The sequence below is a fragment of the Colossoma macropomum genome, unplaced genomic scaffold, assembly GCF_904425465.1.
Source record: "Colossoma macropomum unplaced genomic scaffold, Colossoma_macropomum, whole genome shotgun sequence".
NCBI lineage: Eukaryota > Metazoa > Chordata > Actinopteri > Characiformes > Serrasalmidae > Colossoma > Colossoma macropomum.
The window spans coordinates 27,556,539-27,579,613 of record NW_023494796.1 but is presented as its reverse complement, the minus strand read 5'-3'; the positions used below and the strand labels follow the sequence as shown (position 1 = coordinate 27,579,613).

Here is a 23,075-nt window from a genome sequence, read left to right as displayed (position 1 = left end):
CATAACTTGGCATCATTACATCCGAAACAGTGCTGGTTCTGTAGTGGTAACCAGCTAGCTAAATAACATGCTAACATTCATACCATTGTGAATTGGCCCTGAGGCTGTCACAATCATCATATAAAACCATATTAGCTAACTAGCTAACTGCTGCTATCTGAGCTGTGTCTTGCTCAAGGGGTCTCACCTTTAAAGTCACCCTGAAATCGAATCTGATCTTTTTTTTACTTGTCAAGTTCATGTCTCCTGTCAAATCAAGCATGATTTATCATATAATGTCATTTAAAAGACAATGTTCTTGCTTTTCTGTAATCTACTATCAAAATGTAATGACTTGTGCCTTGCCTCTGGCTCAGAGATCCTGCCTGATACTGTTTCACTAAAATATATGTCACAGTATGGAAGGAAAAAGCAATACAATTTCAGATTCATTGTTGGCTGTAAGTGAATTCATTCCTGGAGTTCTGGACTGTGTCTTCAACCACTGTATGGAAATATGTTTTTCCACAAGTTTAAAAATGCTTCTCAGTTCATTTCATCTGTGACATTCATGTAAGCAATGTAGGCACAGTCATATGCCAATATTTGAACACCCGCAAAACAGAAAAAAAAAATGTTGATGTGAACACATCCTCTACAGGGAACATACTTGAATATTACTTTTTTCTGCAAATTTTAATGCACAGTTTCTGTTTGTTTGCTGTGTTTAACATATTGGATAAAAGAAAACAGAAAATAAAACTTACATTAAAATAAAATGCATGATAACTTTTGCACTGGCTACATTTTATCTTGTATTTAATTCCCCAAAATGTTAAATTTAGCAAATAAAGAGTAATTGTGCATTTAAATATACAGAAGTGTGTTCTCTGTAGAGGATGTGTTAACTTGTTTTCACTTAGAAAATCAACAAAACATGTCATTTGACTAGGGCACCTAAACATTTACATATGTCTTTAACCACTTTGAATTAATTCAGTGAAACAACATCTTTGGTGCCAGCTCAGCAGAGGAATCACCACGGGCACTTCACTGGCGTGTAAAGCTAGCGTAATAATTTAAGTTTCATTTATTTTGTATATTGCCTTGCTTTATGGGACCATACAAGCGCACACGTTTTCGGTGATACACACATACAACAGTGTGTATATGTATGTGTATGTGTGTATATGTCAGTCACACCTCCCTATCAGTAAACAGCACCCTGTTTGCTCGCCTTGCAAAGAAGAGTGAAACCATCTGTGAGTGTGTTTGTGTTAGGCAAAGTGCTGAAGCTATTCTCTCCCCTGATAGGCACAGTCACACTGCTGTGTGTGTTTGTGTGTGTGACAGTCTGTTCATTTTCAGTATCTTAGTAGAGCGTCTTCTGGAGCATTAGTGTTGTGAAGAGCAGCCTAAACATAGATACACAATGTGGCCAAAAGTATGTGGACATGTAACCATCATCCCTGTATGAGCTTGATGGACATCCCATTTCAAAACCACAGGGATTAATATAGAGTTGCCCCCCCCGCCCACCTCCCCCCCTTTAAAGCTATAACTGCCTCCACTCTTCTGGGAAGGCTCTCCACAACATTTTAGAGAGTTTGCCCAAAGGCGTTCAGTGGAGTTGAGGTCGGGACTCTATGCAGGCCACTGAAGTTCCACACCAAACTTTTTAGTCATGTCTTTATCGAACTCACTTTGTAAAACAGGAAAGGGTCTTCCCCAAACTGTTGCCACAAAGCTAGAAACGTATTATTGTCCCAAATGTCTTTGTTTGCTGTAGCATTAACATTACCCTTCACTGGAACTAAGGGGCTCTAATTCTAAAAAACAGCCTCAAGCCATTATCCCTCCTCCACCAATGTTTACTGTTAGCACTATGCATGCACCGTGCATAGGTAGGTATTCTCCTGGCATCTGCCTACCCAGTTTCATCCATCAGGATGACAGACAAATATGAAGTGTGATTCATCACTCCAGAGAACATTTCCACTGCTCCAGAGTCCAGTGGCAGCATGCTTTACACCACTCCAGCTGACGCTTGGCATTAGCTTATGTGCAACTGTTCAGCCATTGGTACCATTTCATGAAGCTCCCTTGTGCAGTTCTTTTGCTGATGTTGCTTCCAGAGTGAGTTTGGAACGCCGTAGTGCCTGATAGGAATCATTATTATCATCAACATAATCATCACTAGTAGTAGTCGTAGTTTGCTAAGCGATAACTAAGATGCATTCAAATGAACGCATATGTGTAGATAAAATTCATTCTTTAAATACAGGACTTTTCTTCCTTATTTTTTTTTACCAGACCCTCATGGAGAAGACAACCTGGCTAGTGGCCCTCTGTCAATTTATGAATTAAATTGATCCTTTCTGTGATGGCTTAACTGGGCAGATTGAAGTGTTTTCATTTACAGATAAAATGGATCTGTGATGTTTGTATTCAGTTGACTTTAGGTGGTGCTTCTGAATAAGTTTTAGAGAAGAAGGGACATAGAATAACCTCACCATCTTTTACTTCCTAAAGTACAATGCAAAGTTTGACTAAGATTATATTATAATAATTATTAATAAAATTAGCCTACATATTATTGAATTTTATACAACTCCAATTCCAAAAAAGCTGGGATGCTGTGTAAAATGTAAATAATTTGCAACTAACTCACAGGACTGGGTATAAAAACAGCACTTTAGAGAGCCAGAGTCTCTCAGAAGCATAGATGGGCAGAGGTTCACCAATCTGTGCAAATCTGCATCTAGAAATTGTGTAACAATTTCAGAAAAACGTTCCTCAACATGAAATTGTGAAGAATTTGAATATCCAACCATCTACAGTACATAATATCATCAAAAGATTCAGAGAATCTGCACGGGACACGGCCTCAGTATTGGATGCTCGTGATCTTCGGGTCTGAGGCGGCACTGCATTAAAAACAGGAATAATTCTGTACTGGAAATCACTGCATGGGCTCAGGAAAACTTCCAGAAATCATTGTCTGTGAACACAGTTCGCTGTACAATCCACAAATGTAAGTTAAAGCTGTATCATGCAAAGAAGAAACCGTATGTCAACACGATCTAGAAACGCCGCCGTCTTCTCTGGGCAAAAGCTCATTTAAAATGGACTGAGGCAAAATGGAAAACTGTTCTGTGGTCAGATGAATAAAAATTTGAAATTATTTTTGGAAACCAAGGATACTGTGTCCTGCGGACTCGAGGAGAGGGACTATCCAGCTTGTTATCAGCGCACAGTTCAAAAGCCTGCATCTTTGATGATATGGGGTTGCATTAGTGTCTATGGCGTGGGCAGCTTACACATCTGGAAAGGCACTCAATGCTGAGCAGTATATTGTTTTAGAACAAAATATGCTTCCATCCAGATGACGTCTCTTTCAGGGAAGGCCGTGCACATTTCAGCAAGACATGGCTTCATGGAAGAAGAGTCCTGAAGGGTACTGAACTGGCCTGCGTGCAGTCCAGACCTTGCACCAATAGAAAACATTTGGCACATCATGAAACAGAAAATCCGGCAAAGAAGACCCAGGACAGGACAACATTCCTCTCCCAAAACTCCAGCATTTAGGCTCCTCACCTCTCAGATGTTTACAGACTGCTGTTCAAAGAAGAGGGGATGCTACATAATGGTAGACTTGGCCCTGTCCCAACCTTTTTGACATGCGTTACTGCGATCAAGTTGTAAATGAGTTAATGTTTTTCATTAAATGGTAAAATGTCTCACTTTTAACATCTGATATGTTCTATTGTGAATAAAACATGAGTCTATGAGATTTGCAAATCATTGCGTTTTGTTTTTATTTACATTTATTTACATTTTACACAGCATCCCAACTTTTTTGGAATTGGGGTTGTATTTTACAAAATTTACTATAGAATCTATTATTAGTTATTAATGTATATCATGTATAATTGAATTATAATATATCAGTACAGGGTGGCCAATCAGAACAGGGGTCATTTACATATAAATCTTAGAGACATTAGTATGTTAAACTGCTTGTTTTGCAGTGCAGAGAGGGAGAACCAATGGGGTGGCTTCAGATCACTGTGTATAAAATGATGTCATCAGCTATCTTAATCTATAATATTTACATTTAAGAACTCGGTCCTCCACTACAGCGAGGCATTATGGGTAAAGAGTTCAGCAGCCTTATTTGAATAATGCTTATACACAGGAGCACTAATATGTCCCATCATACACTTCTGTATGACTAATACACTGCAGACCACTTGTGTGTGTGTGTTTGTGTGTGTGTTCGTGTGTGTGTGTGTGTGTTTTTCAGATCTGGGGATCTCCCTCATTCAGATCAATGAATTATTCACCAGTCCCACTCCTTTATTCTCTCTCTCTCATCTTCTCCTCCAGCATCCCTCATTCCTAAGTTTGCCCCACTTCCATTTATCTCAAATCAAATACAGAGTAAGAGGAGGGAGAGAGAGAGAGAAATGGAGAGATGTAAGGAGAGAGACAGCAGCAGAAGACAGAGAGGAAAGGAAAGAGAGAAAAAGACAAAGAGGCTAGGATAGCAGAAGAGAGAGGGGAGAGAAACAGCCAGAGAGAGAGAGAAATAGCAGAAGAGATAGAGAGGACAATAGTCTGTACAAACATTGCAAAAAAACAAACAAAAAAAAAGAACACACAAAATGTTAAATATGCCAAAACTTTTGCACAGGCCCCAGGTAAAGAATGTGTTACCTTCTTTTCACTTAGAAAATCAGAAAATACTTGGACTTTGACCAGGAGTGTTTAGACTTTTGCATACAACTGTATAAACATAAATGGAGGTTTTGCTCCAAACACATTGTAGACCATTTTCAAGACTTTTCTTTTTTTCATAACATACATTGTTGAGAGTGAGCTTTACAAATAAAGGGAATATCAGTGTTAATCAATTCCAACTTTATTATAGAAATAAAAATGTGCTTTACATTATTTGTCAGCTGGTGTCCTTTTCAAACCTTGTTATGTCCAAAAATTGTAGTGAAGGGATATTCAGCATTTTAGAATGAAATCCTTTATCTATAGCGAGAGAAAGAGAGAGAGAGAGATGTTCAGATAGAGAGAAGATTGAGATTGGGAGAAAGAGAGGAAATAGGAGAGAAACTGAGAGAACTGGAGATAGATAAAGAGGGAAAGGGATACAGACAGTAAAGAGAGAGAGAGAGAGAGAGAGATGGAGAGTATGTTTTGTCCTCCTGCAGGCATGACACGTTTAGATCTGTGTGGTCACCTGCCATCCTCAATTATAATTAACACTCACACAGCCTGATAACATCATAGCTCTGAGTGTGTGTGTCCTGAACAGTGAGTTTATTTACGTATGCATGTGTGTGAGAATGTCTATGTGTGTGTATGTATGTTTGTGTGTGTGTGTGCGCACGTAGATGCAAAGATTTCCCCTTTTAGTACACATACACACTAAAGCCCATTTATGCTCTAATACCATCAAGCTGTGAACGGTCACTGTGTAACGTTTACGGATGCGTAAACATGCACATATGCAAATGAGGAATAGATGCAGGATACTTGTCATAGAAGAACTGTCGTCATAGCAACAAGTGCCGTAGGCAAAAATGCAGCCACTTCAACTTTGAGCAGGTTTCCCATCCACACTGCAGTGCTGTACACAGTGTAAACAGATTAAACTGGATTATGTACAGTTGAATGCAAAAGTTTGTACACCTCCTATCCAAGTATGTAAGTGAAAATAAGTTCAAAACATCCTGTATAGAGAACAAACATAAATGACATTTTTCTGCAAATTTCTGTATTTTTATCATTTGCTGAATTTATTGAAAAAAAAAACTAAATATAAAATGTACCTTTTGCATATGCCACATTTTATATTGTCTTTTTCCCCAGGATGTTAAATTCATCAAATAAACAGTAATTAAGCATTAAATGTGCTGAAGTCTTTTCTCTTTTCATGGAATTTGAGCTGGGTGCCCAAACTTTTGCATACAACTGTACAGACATGAATAAAACTGTGAATTAAAAGCTGTACATTTTTTGCACAGTCTTAAATAATATGTAGTCACCATGGTGGTTGGAGCTGTCTGTTTTGGGTTTCTGATTATTGCCTCTTATTGTTCTTATTTTTCATTAGTATCATTTAAAAAAAAAAAAAAACTTTTTTGTATTATAATGTGTCATTCTTGTGCTAAAGGTGAGATCTGGATGCAGTTCATATGTTTTTGTAATACCATGATTGTGTTTTGTGTTCAAATTCTCCTGTCTTTATTGCTTCACATAGGGTGCATCGTGTTCAGCTGCCCAGTGGTACTACTGTGTAAGGCTATGCCTCATCATCCAGAGATCTCAAATCCTGGCAGTGTGGCAATAAAAACAAGACACTAATTATTATTGCATTCTCTGACGATTCTGGTAATACCGCAGGTTGCTAATATTGACTGATATTTCGGGTCAACCGATATATCAGTCAGGCCCTATTGGAGATATTTAAAGTTCACGTAGTACTAATATTTAATAAAAATATTAAGTCAAGTCAAGGTTCCGGGTTCAAGCCCCCATGAGCAAGCAAATAGTGACAGTGCAAGGAAAACCTCTGCTCAACACTGGGTAGCAAACAATAACAGCAGAGAATAAGGTTTGACCATTAGTATAAGATATTTAAGCAATAGAACATGAGAGGGAGTGTGTTATCATGAAATAATATCACGCAATAACACACAACCTCGAGTGTTCTATTGCTTTTATACAACAGTTAAATAAATAAAGTAAGAAATTAATAAATTGGGCCGTGAACGCGGCGTTTAATGTTTTAATGTTAGCAATTCCTTCCGCCAAATTATAGTTCCTTAAAAAGCAGCTCGTTGCAACATCATAGTAACGAGCTCTGCTCACTCGCTGCACAGCCAGCAGTTCGTTCCCCAGCTCGTCACACTAAATTCTTAAACTGTCATCATCACTGAGCAGCTTTTTTGTTTTTTATTGCGGCAGTTTTATGGCTCAGTCCGATTTGGTCAGATGAAGACGTGTAGTCTCATCTTCAGAGTCTGACCAAATCAGCTGTCGGTCAAACGTGATCTTAAAAGTATTCATTTTCTGTTTGTGTGCAAAGTAAGAAGTAAAAACGTTCAAATGGCTTGAGCGTCTCCCACAGCTGTCAAACTCGTTGCTTAGCAACGGCGTCATAGCGGAGTGATACAGTGTTTGTGAAAAACCTGTGATGTGATGGCAAAATAATAGCACGGTTAGAACACTTCTCAACCAATCAGCTTGCGTGGCCAGAATTAACTGTTATATATATGGAGTCATGCATATATACCAAAAGTGTCCACACACCCTTTATAATGAGTGAATTTAGCTTCTTCAATCAAAATTTCTGTATAATTGAATGTTTAAGATGTGAAGTCATTCAGAGTGGTCTGGTGTCAAATGCTCCATTCTAGAGAAACTTACTGAGTCAGAGTTGTTTACAGTGGTGGTGATAGGAACCAGACATCCACCTCTGAAAGCTCCCTCACAGAAAGATATTAAATAAAATAATTATGAACAGTGATACATCTATAACATTTTTTTCAGACCGAGTACGATTACGTTTTTAAGTACTTGCTGATACTGATTCCAATACAATGCTGAGTATTAAGTAGTTCTTAGTGTAAATTAGTGCAATGTACCTTAACAGTTAAATAATTAAAATCTAGCTGATTTTGCAGTGGAGAAGAGTGTTTTTGGTCGCACGTCTGAAAAGCCATCTGTGCAGCTGAATATAAAGTACATATGTAATGCTTCTGGGTAGCTGTTAATAAGATACGTTTCATAGTTTTGATCCACATCTGAGTACTGAGCAAACATGCTGCTACAGCAACATTGCTAACTTGTGCCACACTGTCCACTGAAACTAAACTAGGCAGTAATGTGCTTGATAGGACAGTGTGGTCCCTCTTATAGACTAAAGACAATTAAAAAAAAAAAATCACTCTTTAAAAATGTAAACCATTATGTTAATCAAACAGAGTAAATTTGGCATATACAGACTTTGGTACCGCAAAATTTCCACTTCTTCGCCTCCTTTGGCCACTTCTTTGCTAGCCTACATGTCTCTACCCATACTGAGGGAGCAGTTGTGATTGTGTTTGTATGTGTTTGTAAACAAGCTAAAATCACACAGTGTATTTCTGGCGGGAATATGACAAGGTGGAATTTTTAAAGTGACCAGCGACTTTGTATCGAACTGCCACGGCATCAGCAATGCTGCAAACAGACTCTCATTCACTGCCAGCTTGAGTTGTTTATTCAGTAGCCGTAAAGTGTACACTAGGCTTACATGGTATCAGGTGGTACATGGTATCGGATATTGTTATCGGTGCATTTTGGGTGGTAGAAGTAAATGAGCACATTATCAGGTATCCATGCATCCCTATTTATGAATACGCTGCCTGATGTCTAAGACATTGTTTTATGATTGTTTTGAGACTGATTTTATTTTTTTGGCATAAAATTCATTCATGGTGGAGGGGCACATGAATGGCAAAAATAGTACCCAGGGAAAACCTATTTTTTCAGTTTTAGCACTATTTATCATGATCAACATTGCATATAAAAAAACTCAGAAGACGTGTAGGTTCACTGGTTCATTAGATAGTAAATACAATGGCTATATTTGTGCTATAGACTTCGTGGCCCCTGGTTCCTATCACCACCCCTGTAAAACAAATCTGAGTCTCTACAATGAACCATTTCACACCAAACCACTCTGTTCACATATTAACCATTGACTTATGGAGAAGTTAACAAAAAATGGTGGAATTTCCTATTAAGCTGCACCTGTTGCTGAAGCATCCTGCATAATAGTTATAGTAAACCTTTGACCAATAGAACGACATCATTACATTACATCTCTCTCACCCCCCTCGTTGTTTCTCTCTACCTATTTCCATCTCTTCTCTCTTCCTCTGTGTTTGTTTTTCTTTCTCTCTTTCTTTCTCTCACCACCCCCTTCTTTCTTTCCGACTCTTTCTTATCTCTCTCCGTTTCTCCCTTTCTTTTTCACGCTCTTTTTTCTTTTCCCTCTGACTCATTGGCCGTGTTGATGAGTCATGAACTCATGTCAGTTTAGCCACTTAGCTTTTACTGTAGCTGTTTACATAAAACAATCAAGCAGCTAATATAACCAGTTAGCTCCTAGCATGGCTAAGCGGCTTCTTTTCAGAGCCAATTGATTGGTCACAGAGCTGCAAGCTGAGCTTTTAAACCTTCCAGCTTTAAATTACCTTGTAGCTCCGCTTTGTTGGTGCACAGTTATAGCCTGTAGTCCATCTGTTTATGCAAAGTTTGTGTTAGCCATCCTCCAGCTCTTCATCAATTTCTGACACTTTTGGCTGGAAATGACTAAATCAACCTAGCAGTGACACTAATGTGTAATAACCCCAGCACACACACACACACACACACACACACACATGCACACACACTGAGTTAATATCTGATCAGCGGGGGTCCTGTGGTTAGAAGGGCTGATAAACAAGGCTGATAAATAAGGGGTGCAGCAACAGATAGCCTACAGTATTTGTTACGGTACACCTATTGTACACCTTTATAGTGAAACTATAAGGTAGGTGGAACTCATCAAGAACATGTTAGGAGGTTTGATGCTGTCCATGGTGCTGAATTAGATCAGTGTAGTGATGCTGTTCCACGATATTTTAAGACAGTACAGTGGTGCTGTCCATGGTGCTGATGTATACTGCTTTGGCTTTTGTGGAAAGCCTGTAATGTTCTGTTCATAGTCCTTGTGCTCACTGAAGTCTCTGACCTTTTCGCTGTTCACAGTCCTAAAAGAGAAAGTAATCTGGTCAAATTTCTGTTTTAAATTGACTTTTGTTTGTGTCCTATCCGCGGACCTTTGGGTTGCAGTGAGCTATCCATGTTACTTTACTGATTACTGCTTCTCCGCTGTTAAAATATATATATATATATATATATATATATATATATATATATAAAATTTAAAATAAATAGAATAAATATATATGCAAATAATTTTCCAGCATTTCATAAGAAAAAGACAATAGAAATGGTGGAATAAAATCTGGTATACAATATAAACAGCAGCTTTTGTTTTCAAATGGAAAAAAACTGATTGATGGTGTTTTACTGACAGGGTTGTGTTCTGCAATAGGCAAAAGGAAGAAGAAACAAAATCATTGCTATATGTAATATACTACTAAAGCTGAAACCCACTCATAGTCATTCGTGTATGCCAAGATTTAGTACTTTTGATTATACATTGCTTTGCTGCACCACTCAAAAAGATTAGCATACATGCAAAACGTTCAGTCAGCATGTCCAGACACTTGTGGTAGAGATTCACCCTAAGGCAGTTCATCAGCTGTTATTTTCTCTTTCCAGACACCACTGTGATTACTCTGTGCTACAGCAGTGTTAATTACAGCCTGCTGTTGTAATGTTGTGTATATGGTCAGACAGCACTTAACCCTTGACCTTTTGACCTCTGTGAGATGACATTGAGCAGTGGAGCACAATTGAGCCAATCTAGGTTCAAGTGTGTATGTGTGTGTGGTGCATAACTGATAGAGGTTTGAGCATTGTTTCTATTAAAGTGGGCAGGAAGAGCAGATTCAAAAGATTTTGTTTGTTTGTCCATTTTCTGTGTAGCAAAACTCTGTTTTGTTCAGTTCACCTCCTTAATTTGCAGTCTTATTATTCAGTCATTGATCTTAACCCTTTATTCAACATGCAGTATGATTTATTCAGTGTGTGCTATAAATTATCCAGTAACTACTATGAATTATTCAGTATCCACTTTTAATCATTCAGTATCTACTGAGCATGCACCGGTACCAATACTGGTACCAGGTATCGGCCAAGTATTGCGCTCATTTACTCACACAGCGTGCTGACACCATGGCAGTTGGGCACAAAGTCGTTGGTCACTTTAAACATTCCGTCTTGGCAGATTCCCACCAGGAGTACACTCAATTTTAGCCCATATTTAAACACACTTTCACAACTTCTTCACCAAAACAGGTGGAAACATATAGGTTAGCAAAATGCTAGCAAAAGGCTAAAAACTGTATCTGTGTCTGTATATGCCCATTTTGCTCTGTTTGGCTGAATAGAATATGTAGATTTTTTAATACTGTCTTCGTAAAATAGGCTGTCGAGAGAACATAGAGGACGCATGTAGTCTAGTCTGTACATCACTGCCTGGTTTAGTGTCAGTGCAGTATGAATTCTTTAGTGACTACAATGAATCACATTTAACTATTTCCTATCTACTATAAATTACTAAGTAACTACTGTGAATTGTCTAATAACTGCTGTGAATATCTACTTTGAATTGTTTAGTACCTACTATTTATCATTTATCATGACTTTTTCAGTCACTGCTATGGCTTATTCTGTATCTACTCTGAAACTAATATGTAAGTAATAGTATTGTGATTATAGTTCTATATATTGTTAGGCAAGGTATATTGTGTATAAACTATATAAAAACACATTACTCCCCTGTCATTACTCCCCTGAGTCTGTTCTACAGTTTCTCATTAGGTTGAATGAATAACTCACTCTAATTGTAGGTACTGTGATATAAACTGAGTTCAGAGCTCAGATAAATATGATAATTTGAGTTTATATGGGTCAATATATGTGTTACATGGGTATCTTGTGTTTAAATCAGACTTCCTCTTTGTGTATATTGTTTTGTTATGTTGATTGTACAGCACTTTGGTCAACAGCTGTTGTTTATAAATGTGCTCTGAGTGTGTTCTACAGTTTCTCATTAGGTTGAATGAATATCTGACTCTAAATGTAGGTACTGTGATATAAACTGAGTGTGTTCTACAGTTTCTCATTAGGTTGAATGAATAACTCACTCTAAATGTAGGTATTGTGATATAAACTGAGTGTGTTCTACAGTTTCTCATTAGGTTGAATGAATAACTCACTCTAAATGTAGGTACTGTGATATAAACTGAGTCTGTTCTACAGTTTCTCATTAGGTTGAATGAATAACTCACTCTAATTGTAGGTACTGTGATATAAACTGAGTTCAGAGCTCAGATAAATATGATAATTTGAGTTTATATGGGTCAATATATGTGTTACATGGGTATCTTGTGTTTAAATCAGACTTCCTCCTCTTCCTTTTTTTCGTCTGAAATGGTTCCTCTCCCGCAGCCTTTAGCTCTTTAGCCTTCTCCTCTGGAGAAATGAACACTGCTCTTATGTCTTTATGAGGCGGATCAGCCTGTCGATGGCTCGTCAATACACACACTCTGAAGCCCTGCCAACCAGCCAGAGGTCATACACTGCTGCCCAGACGCTCACAACCAGAAGTGTGTGGGCTGCTCTGAAGTGTGTAAAAAAGAAAATGCTTCTGAAATGTGTTTTTTGTTTAGGGTGTAACGCAACTTTACTGAAATAGGGGTCTGTTTAGTGCTCAAAATGTCTCAGTTTTTATTCTGATTTGAACCAGAAGTGAGTATGTCACTGACCGTTAAGACTTGATAAAAAATTACCTTCACATTGAATTGGTAGTGATTAGTTCCTGTTTGAATGATGATAATGCGTATTTTAAGCTCAGCTGCTCCTCTCCCTTACAGTAAGAAACAGGGAACAGGCCCATTTATACAGTACTCAATAGCAAAAGAGATCATTCTTCATTTAATTAACAGACACTAAAAACAAGATTAGACATAAAATAATCCACTTACATGAAGTCAGTGGGGGAAAAAAGTGTTTCTAGATTACAGAGAAAATGTGACTCCAACAAACATGCAAGAACTGGTAGACCACCAAAACAGACCCCATCAGATAAACAGCATTCTTGAGAGAGAGGAGGAAATTAAGCTCCTTCACATCTGAAAAAATCCACAGGTGTTTCTGTCTATCTTTCCACTGTGAGAAGACAACTCAACACTGTGAGTCTGAAAGGATGTGTAGCTGACAAAAAGCTCTTACTGAGAAGAAGAAATAGACAAACCAAACAAAGAATTATTTTTAGAATAGCAAAACGTTAGCAAAAGTAAAGTGTGAGCAGAATAAATACCAAAACATTTTATAGATTTTATTTGTTGATGGTTCTGTGTAATTCTCTGTTAAATATGTGTTTTCTGCTTTTTTCTCTAAAGCTGAAAAGTAAACAAATATTTAATGGCTGTCTTGACTGGAAATTTAATAAATGAACAGTAGTCTCTGACTTTTTGTCACAATCCTGTTTCACTACAGTTTTGATTGTGACTCAGCCAATCAGTTATGTCTATTACCAAGCAACCATCAATACACATAAATCAACATCAAAATGATGCTAGAAATGTAAGTTAGTTGGCTGGACAGTTACCTTTACCATTGTAAATGTAAAAAAGGTCAAAGCAAAACTAAAGTGCAAATTAAAAGTTCAGAATATTGTGACAGCGCCCTCTGCTGTTTATCAGTGTCACCACTCCCCAGTTTCATTTTCCATTTCCCAGACTCTTTAACCAGCATGCGAGCCACACTAACGTTAATCCTCCTAGTAAAGCCACAAGTTCAATTCAGCTTCCTCATTATTCACCACCATCACTGAAATATTTATTTAATTTATTTTATTGAATTTTTTAATCAATGTTAACACATGAGGGCAATAAGAGAAGATGGTGGACATCATATATGTAGTGTCTGAGATTTTTAAACTGAAGAAATAGGGAAAAAAACATTGAGTGAAAGCTGAGTTTTGCAGAAATAATAGAAGCGGACAGTTAAAGCAGAAGTTAGAACGCCACTTGTGTTCTGGTATTTACTGTAAAGTTAGGAGAGTATTTAGGGTATTTTGTCTAGTAAAGATGCTTCTATAATACTATTTTCTTATCTGGAGTTGCAAGATTATAATCTTAGAAACTGTTATTCTGTAATAGTTACTGTCCTAAATTCAGACCTAGCTGAAGTTGTCATGGTGACTAAAAAGATTTCAGAGTTAGGATGTTTCTGTAATATGGCCCCTGGAACCATCCATTTTAGGGCTTCCGTACATCTGTGTCATGATGTGCCTTTGTTCTGAATGTATCTGTTCATTCTGAATGTTTGTGCTATTTTGGTGACCATAACATAAATGCAGCAGTAATCAGAACTCTTCTTTTATTAAATGGACCAGTTTTCATTCTATTTCTGTAGCTTTCCTTTATTCTCCAAACGTCTGTATTCTACAAGAGAATGTCCTTGACCTTTTCTTTCTCTCTCTCCTATTTCTATTCTTTCTTATTTGAGAGTTGTGGATGAGTCACTGTGATCTGATTTGGTCTGAATTCCTTTGCCGGAGAGCCAGAGAGCGGCTTTGAAGAGTAACAGTCAGAAAAGCACCCATTTTCACACCACTGTCTTGCTCTACAGCTGTAGTGATCTGAAGATCAGTGCTCAGAAGCTGGATCTGTACTAGAGCTGCACAGTATGGACAAGATACTAGTATCATGATTATATTGCCTCACATTGCGACTGCATACATGGCTTACAAAAGGTCATTAACACATTTGTCAATCCATAATCTCAAGTGGTCAAGGTGGCGCCATTATGTGTGGCCTGCCATCTGCCCTTGACAGCTTTGTGTTTGTCTCATCTTTGTTATTTGTTACGAAAAATGCCGACTTTCTACTGGTTTATGATCGCCAAACACTCCTTAATATTTGACTTGATACCAAAAAACTGGTAAATCTTAGCCTGGGTCAACAGAAGACTTTTTTTCCTCCCCTTCTATCGGAAATAACTGCTCACTTCTGCCACGCTCCAGTTCTGCTCCCCCGGAGGAGACGTCATAGACGCCGGGGTAAGCGCAGCGATTTGTTGGTGAGAATGAAATTCTGTTTGGCAGTGTTTCCTGGGACTAATCCCCATGGTATTTTGGCTAAAAGTGCCTCGGGTTGTCGTTGCTTTGTTTTCTGGCGCTCTCTGGAGCCTCTGTACACCTGGCTGGTACCTGTTGAGGAGGAGATCCAGATTCCCTGCTGTCATTCACCTCGTCTCCACAGAAGAGGGTTAATCCCCAAAGCATCTCTTCATTGGCTCGCTGTATGTTTTAGAATTGATTTTAAGGTTCTATTGTTTGCCTATAATTCATTAAGTGGGCTAGCACCAACCTATCTTTCTGACCTATTACAACCATACGTTCCATCAAGGTCACTTAGGTCTGCTGACCAGTTCTTTTTGACTGTCCCTAAATCAGAGGTGAAGCACAGGAGAGATTGTGCTTTTTCAGTTATAGCCCCCAAACTCTGGAATGAGTTGTCTTTGCATGCTAGGCTGGCCCCTCCACTTTCTTTTTTTTTAAATCCTTTCTCAAAACACATTTTTATTCTTTGGCTTTTGATTTAGTGTGAGAGCCGCTTAACTTTTGTGTTGTTGTTACAAGTATTTTTTGTTATTTAACCTGGCTTCTGTGTTTTATTGCTGTTACTGTGTGTATATTGTTTTGTTATGTTGATTGTACAGCACTTTGGTCAACAGCTGTTGCTCTGAGCGTGTTCTACAGTTTCTCATTAGGTTGAATGAATAACTCACTCTAAATGTAGGTATTGTGATATAAACTGAGTGTGTTCTACAGTTTCTCATTAGGTTGAATGAATATCTCACTCTAAATGTAGGTACTGTGATATAAACTGAGTGTGTTCTACAGTTTCTCATTAGGTTGAATGAATATCTGACTCTAAATGTAGGTACTGTGATATAAACTGAGTGTGTTCTACAGTTTCTCATTAGGTTTTCTGACTAAATTGGACATTGACATAATGTGACGTGGTTAAAGATTATATTGAATTCTTCTGGCCAAAAAATTTTTTGCTGATTAGCTTCATTTATCAAAACACTAACAGAAACTCATCCGAAACTGTGATTGGTTGGGATGCTCAGAGTTCGGGTTAGAGGTTTCATTTGCATTTTCCAGCCAGTTGCAGAGGCCAACAATGATTAAAAGTATATATTTTTATGTACAGGTATTTTAAATTCTTCCATGTTTATATATTTACTATTTATTAACTATTCCCTTTGCCCTGTGATGGACTGGCAACCTGTCCATGGTGTATCCTGCCTTCTGCCCAATGACAACTGGGATTTGGGCTGCTGATTCTGAAGACCACTGGCCAGAATTCCAGCTTTGAACTCCCCAACCTGTAACAAAGCCCCTGTAAAATTAAATGATGGCCATACCACTGCTTTGAATAGTGATAATAGATAAAAAATCTCTCTGACTTCTGCACAATCCGTTTCATTGACATGGATTAAGGCTAGTCTTGGACTAAAATGCTGTGCTAGTGATGATTCACCATTAAAAATCTTATTAAGTCTAGACTTTGGCTTAGTTTGAGAAACTGGCCCATAGTACTCAAAGACAATGCATGAACGCAAATTCACTGGCAGATGGAAGTCCAAGGAAAATAAAGCCTAATATGTTTTAGCATCAGTTTTCTAGACCTAGATTAAGCTTAGGTTTAGACTAAAAGTAATTTCTGATGGTGATTCACCATTGCCCCCACTACAGTTTAGTCTAAGGCGAGGTTTAATCCTTGTTTGGGAAACCGGCCCTTAGTGGGTTTGTTTAATTTGTGCTGTTTTCATTCTGTAAGCTGTTTTATTTGTTGCACAGAGGCCTGATGTTTGTTGATTATTTTCCTGTTGTTGTTTGTAAACAGGTGGGAGGACTGGTTCCTTCAGTAGTTTTTGTAAACATGTGATTAGGACGTCTCTCTCCCTCTCCCTCTCTCTCTCTCTCTTTCTCTCTCCATCACACAGCACAGTCTCTTCGACAACCTGCTCGGCTTTTCTCTCTCTCCCTCTCTTCTTTTCTGCACCTCTCTCTTGCTCTATTTCTCTGTCATGCTCCTCTCTCTTATCTTACTCACTTACTCTCTTACTCTCTCACTCATCTCTCTGCCCTCCTTCTTTCACATTCTCTCTCTCCCTGTCCCCTTTCTTTCTCGTTCTCTCTCCCTCTTCATTATTTCTTGCTTTTCTCTCGTTCTCTCTCTCTCCTTCTTTTCTCTCTCTCCCTGTTCTCCCTCCATCCTTCTCTCTGTTTCACCCCTTTCCCCCCTTCTTCTTCTCTCTCCCCTCTCCCTCTCTTCTCTCTCTCTCTCTCTGCTTACTTTTTCTTTTCTGCCTTGGTAGTATTTCTTCTCTCTGTGCTTTAGCAGATGTTATTTTTTAAGATCACTCCTGTTGCATTGTGGGTATCAGAAGTATGAGACTGATATTGGAGTGATGTTAATGATGAATATTAAACATGAAACACAGTCAGTGTTTACTTAGCACAATCCAGACACTGCTCTTTACAAGCCTAACCTTTTACTTATTCTCTCTCTATCTCTCTCTCTCTCTCTCTCTCTCTCTCTCTCTCTCTAGCTGTAGACAGTGCTGTAGCTGAACTGCAGAAGGTTGAGGAGGCGTATGACACTGTTCAAATGGAGATCAGGTATGTCTGTTACACTGATATACATAGTTATGTGCACAGATGCTCGAACACTGTTGTAGGTGCAACTGTGTGATGAGCACTGAAATCACTGCTCTGGTATTCGTCAATTTTCATCATGGAAAATCCGGAAGAAAAAGTTCAGACCAACAATTCAGTGAAATACCTTTCAGGGCACTGAAGTACGGTTTATTATATAGTGCCTGCTATGACGAAACAGAAGAACATAGGCACATTGACAAGGATGTTTTGTTAAGGGCATGAAGTCAGAAATGCAGCTATAAATTAGCAACTCTAAACTACTCTAGGTGATGTTAGCTAGAACCAAAAACAATGAAAAGACATTTCTGTGTTTTCAGTGTTACTTCAACAAACTAACATGTTGGCTAATCATCTAATGATTGGGAGAAAAAAAATGTCATGTAGAAGCCTGAGTCATTACAATCTACCACTGCACTGGTTAGCTGTAGTGTTAGCAGTAGTGCATGAGCACAACTGAAGGTGTTACTCAAACACAGAAACCAAAAGATATCTTTTGGATATTTTTGATAATACAATATATGTATATATTTTTACCATGCTAGCACATGGTAAAACAAAAATCTACTTAAATTTATTGGCCTGTGTAGCACTTTTTTATTGTAACCTAAACAGAGATTTTGACATTTTTGGGGTTAAAATGTTACATTTTATTAACCCAACACAATCGGTCTCAGTACTAGGAGCACATGAAATAGTGACCTAAACGTTTGCTCTAATTTAGCATCGAATAGTAACTTATCAAATTAATAATCATTGTTATGTAAACTTAATAGGTAAAGTTAATCATTTAATGTTAAAACAACAACATTCCAAGTGCAAATTCCATATTTCATATCAACTCTAGACATTTTTTCTGCTTACTTGTAAATGAAATAATGACGGAATAACACACACCTGATGATGCTGCTGCTGCTGCATAAACAAATTAATCAAATTAATCATTTGCTCCACCTGTTTTTCCCGTTTTTTGTACTATAATACTTTATACTAACAATGTTTACTATCCGGTGTTGACCAGAGGAGGATGGGTTCCCCTTCTGAGTCTTGGTTCCTCTCAAGGCTTTTCCTGTTTCTTAGGGAGTTTTTCCTTGCCACTGTCAAGCCCTGCTCATGGGGGCTCGGATCTGGCTTTCTTTCTGTAATGCTGTTTTGTAAATCTGCTTTGTGACAACACCTGTTGTAAAAAGCGCTATATAAATAAACTTTGCTTGCTTGCTTGCTTACACCTGGCCATGGAACAGCTAAACCAACTATCCAGTTACTTTTCAGCCTCAAAAAAAGGGAATGTATATGAAAGTGGTTGTTATTCTGGCATCGTTCACCCAGTGTAAATGTAAATACCCTCAAACTAAAGCTGAAACTCATATTCATTATCAAATTATTTAATTTAAACTCCAAAATACTGTGGTAGATAGCTAAAATAACAATTCGACAGCATGACTTGTTTATTTACATACCTGTATATCCTGTATTGTTTACCCAACTGAGATGTAGTACTAGGAACCTTAAACTGAGTTGGATGAAATCTAGTCAAGTTGTATTAAATGTATACCAATTAAGCTGTGTGATTAGTTGCCTTATAAATGAAAGTTCAGCTGACATCTCATATTTTACAGTGCACCTGTTGTGTATGTTTGTGTATGCGACAAAAAAAATGCTGCATGCTTTTATGTTAATATCAAGCGAAAAAATCTTCCCAGCAGTTAACCAAACATCCATTCATTAATTCTTATGCATACTTGAATTTCAAAATTAGCCAGAATGCACATCCCTAGAAATATGGCCATTACCTTTCTTCCTTCTCTCTTTCTCTCTCTCTCTCTCTCTCTCTCTCTCTCTCTCTCTCTCTCAGTGCTTTCACCTTTTGCATTCTGACTTGTCTACATGGCATTCCACACAACCAGGCCTTAAAATAGCTACACACACACACACATACACACACTGTTAAGAGGGCGTACAGTAATGAGTTAGCGCAGTCAGACACCCAGGGTGCATTTTAATGAACAAACGTGGATGCTGCTGTTAGCCTGCCTGCTGTGCAGTAGTGGCTGGGTTTTCTCCTGCAGGGGTTCAGGGCTTTTCTCCTGCAGCCTACACATATACACACCAAACAAACATGAGAAGACAGCAACCGTGAGACACTGTTAAACGCTATGGGGAAATGCTGATGGACTCAGCTTAGCGTAGATTACTCAAAATGCACACACAAACGTATACACACTCGCAGAGCATCTCTGTCTGTGGGCTGCATTTGGCCTACTGTGGGAACCTGAATGTACCTGAATCTAACACTCCTTATTCTTTACTAGAATACCTACTAGCTGCTGCACCTACAGCAGCTATGCTTCCACAACAGATCATACAATAATAACAGACAAACAAAAAGACAATGGGGCTAACATAACTTCAGAAATCTGTAGCAGAAATTACACTCACCAAGCATTTTATTAGGAACACTTGTACACCTACTCATTCATGCAATTATCTAATCAGCCAATCGTGTGGCAGCGATGCAGTGCATAAAATCATGGAGATGTGGGCCAGCAGCTTCAGGTAATGTTCATGTCAACCATCATAATTGGGAAAAAAATGACTGTGGCCTGATTGTTGGTGCCAGAAGGACTGGTTTAAGCATGCCAGTTGGCCAGATTGGTTCGAGCTGACAGAAAGCTACAGTAACTCAGATGATCAATCTATACAATTCTGGTGATCAGAAAAAAAGCGTCTCAGAATGCACAACACGTCCAACCTTTACTTCTGTCAGCCAAGAACTGAAAGCTGAGGCTGCACTGGGACAGGCTTACTAAAACTGGACAGTTGAAGACTGGAAAAGCGTAGCCTGGTCTGAGGAATCCCTTCTGCTGAGGTACACAGATTGCTTGAATGCCGCAGCCTATTTGAGTATTGTTGCTGACTATGTTCACCCCTTCATGGCCACAGTTTACCTATCTAATTTATCTAATGCCGACTTCTAGCATAATAATGCACCATGTCATCTCAAACTGGTTTCATGAACATGACAGTGTTCTTCAGTGACCTTTCCAGCCACCAGATTTGAATCCAATAGAGCACCTTTGGAATGTGGTAGAAAAGGAGATGTGCAGCATGAAAGTGCACCTGATAAAGGATCCTCACCTGTAGGAATTGCTTGATGCAATTATCTCAACATAGCTAGAGTCTCAAAGGAATGTTTCCAATATGTTGTGAAATCGATGTAATAAGGAGATGAGTTTTGAGAGTAAAGGGAGCCCCTACCCAGTATTAATATATTGATCCTAATTGATTGCTCAGTGAGTGTATTCTAGCAAAAATGAATGGTCTTACGAAGAAAACTCATGCAGAGCATAGGCATTTCGGTTAAAAGTGGTCAGATACATGTCTTTATAATGATATGATTACACAGTGCTCAGGTAACCTGTTTGAGCCACAGCGAAATTGTCGCCATCATAAAAAAAACAGCAGTTATCACTAACACAGCTCGTACAGCCACTACGTGCTTTGCCCCACACCTGCGTATACAGTATGCACTACAGTATATGTATGCTACTCATATAGATTGTGTGTATGAGGGTCACCAATATTATCCACAAAAGGACGGTGTGACCCTTTTTATTCCAGCTAAGCAGGAGCACACCTCAAATAACTAATCAGTAAATTGACCAACGCATTAAACATTTGGAATGTGTACTAGGAGAGTATGTGTGTATCATTAGGGACACCACAGGGCCTTCTAGGTCTTCAGAGAAGGTCCAGCAATTTTTGTGAAATTAAAAACATATATCTGTAATTTTTAATATGAACATATTTATTTTATTTAAGCTCTGTATGCATTGTAGTAAAAGGGTTTAGACTGGAAACAGAAGGGTTAAGGCAGATACAGCCAAGTGAGCTCTCCTATTGGTTAGGACTTCAGGAACTGGACTGAAGACCTTACATGTTTGATTAGCTACCAACATAATTAGGAAGTGACAAAGAATTAAACCAATGTCTATATCCATGTTTAATCTTACATACCGCAATCCCATAGGGACACTAGCAGAGAAAAGCATCATCAGAGAAGAGAGATTCTCACTCAGTGATGCTTAGTGTATATGTCATGATATGGTCACGAATAAATTAAAATCTACTCAGAGAATAAACCACCTATGGTGCTAAACACACAGCGAGCCTTATCAAGATCCAAATTATATTGGCTATTTTTCAAGATGTTTAAAATGATCACTTTATCAGATACAGAATACAGAATGCTTTATAAAACTCATGCACAGTTTCCAGTATAGAACGTATGAAATGTAGAATGTGTAGAAATGTAAAATGTCATTAATTTGCCTGACTTTGTGTCATTCTTGAATGCTTTTTTGAAAAGGGAATAATAATAAGTGCAATATGGATATTTTTGAATACCATTTGTTTAGCGTTGTATTTGTTCCCTGGAAAGAAGAAATGTGTATTTTAATTAATTCAAGATATTATCATGTAGTATGCACTAAATACCACTGACTATTTTTTCACATTTATTATATTACATGCTCGTTACTGCTATTAATGAATATATTTAATGAACATTTTAAAATAATTGTGATTAAAATGGTGCTACTGCATTGCTCATGAATATGCCATTAACAAATCTCCATTTGTGGTGTTAATTTACTTCAGAATTTGTAAATACTACTTTGCCAGCATGATAAATGGAGCAAAAATTATCCAGAATTACTTGGAAAAAAATCTTGTTCCATTATCTTACATTCAAACATAAGAATGTTTTTTCCTTCTTCTTTGAAGTCACCATTTTGGGTATATGATGCTTTAATGCAACAGCATGGTGTGCATCATAGAATAAGTACACTATGTACGATGATATGTCTGTATAAAAGTAGTATGGTTTAGAATACACTATAGTATGTGTATAGTATATACTGTAGCATGTGGATAATATATACCAGTGGTTCTCAAACTGGTCCTCAGAGACCCCCAGACAGCCCATATTTTTTGGTCTATCCCTGTGTGTTATGAGCTGGGTTGGAGCAAAAATGTGGACTGTCTGGGGGTCCCTGAAGACCAGTTTGAAAACCACCGGTATGTACTGTAGAAGTGTTTCCCACAGGATTTTGTGAGAGTAAGGTGGGTGGACCTCGCTCCTCACCTTATATTGTATATATTGTAGTATATGTATATTATATACTACAGTATATTCCACAGTATATGTATAGTATATACTGTAGGACATACTGTAGTATTTACATAGTATATACTGTAGTATTTGTATAGTGTATGCTGTAGAATGTGTGTAGTAAATACTATAGTATGCATATAATATATGAATGCATGTGAGTCTGTGTTGCTTGTTGAGCAGCAGTCTGACTGTATGACAGGCACAGTGTCAGTGTATAGTGTTGATGTATGCTAGCTGAGATGATGAGTGTGTGTTGCTGAGCTGCAGTGATGGTGTATCAGTGAGCTTCAGGCTAGCATACTCTTTATTACCGCACGCTGTCACAGACAACATAGCTCCACTATTACACTCCTTTAAAGGTCATTGTGTGTGTGTGTGTGGGAGTAGTTACCCACTGCACACATATACGTGAGTTTCTGACTATGCGTGTGTTAGTGT

General features: G+C 38.1%; 1 protein-coding gene across 3 annotated transcripts in view; it reads left to right on the top strand.

The window, feature by feature from the left end:
- LOC118816678 (glucosidase 2 subunit beta-like) overlaps positions 1-23,075 on the top strand; it is a 186,024-nt gene that overhangs the window by 117,090 nt on the left and 45,859 nt on the right. For all 3 annotated transcript variants that reach the window (XM_036583199.1, XM_036583198.1, XM_036583200.1), the window contains exon 10: positions 17,356-17,425. In XM_036583199.1, the coding sequence (XP_036439092.1) occupies positions 17,356-17,425 (70 nt within the window). The remainder of the gene's footprint in view (positions 1-17,355; positions 17,426-23,075) is intronic.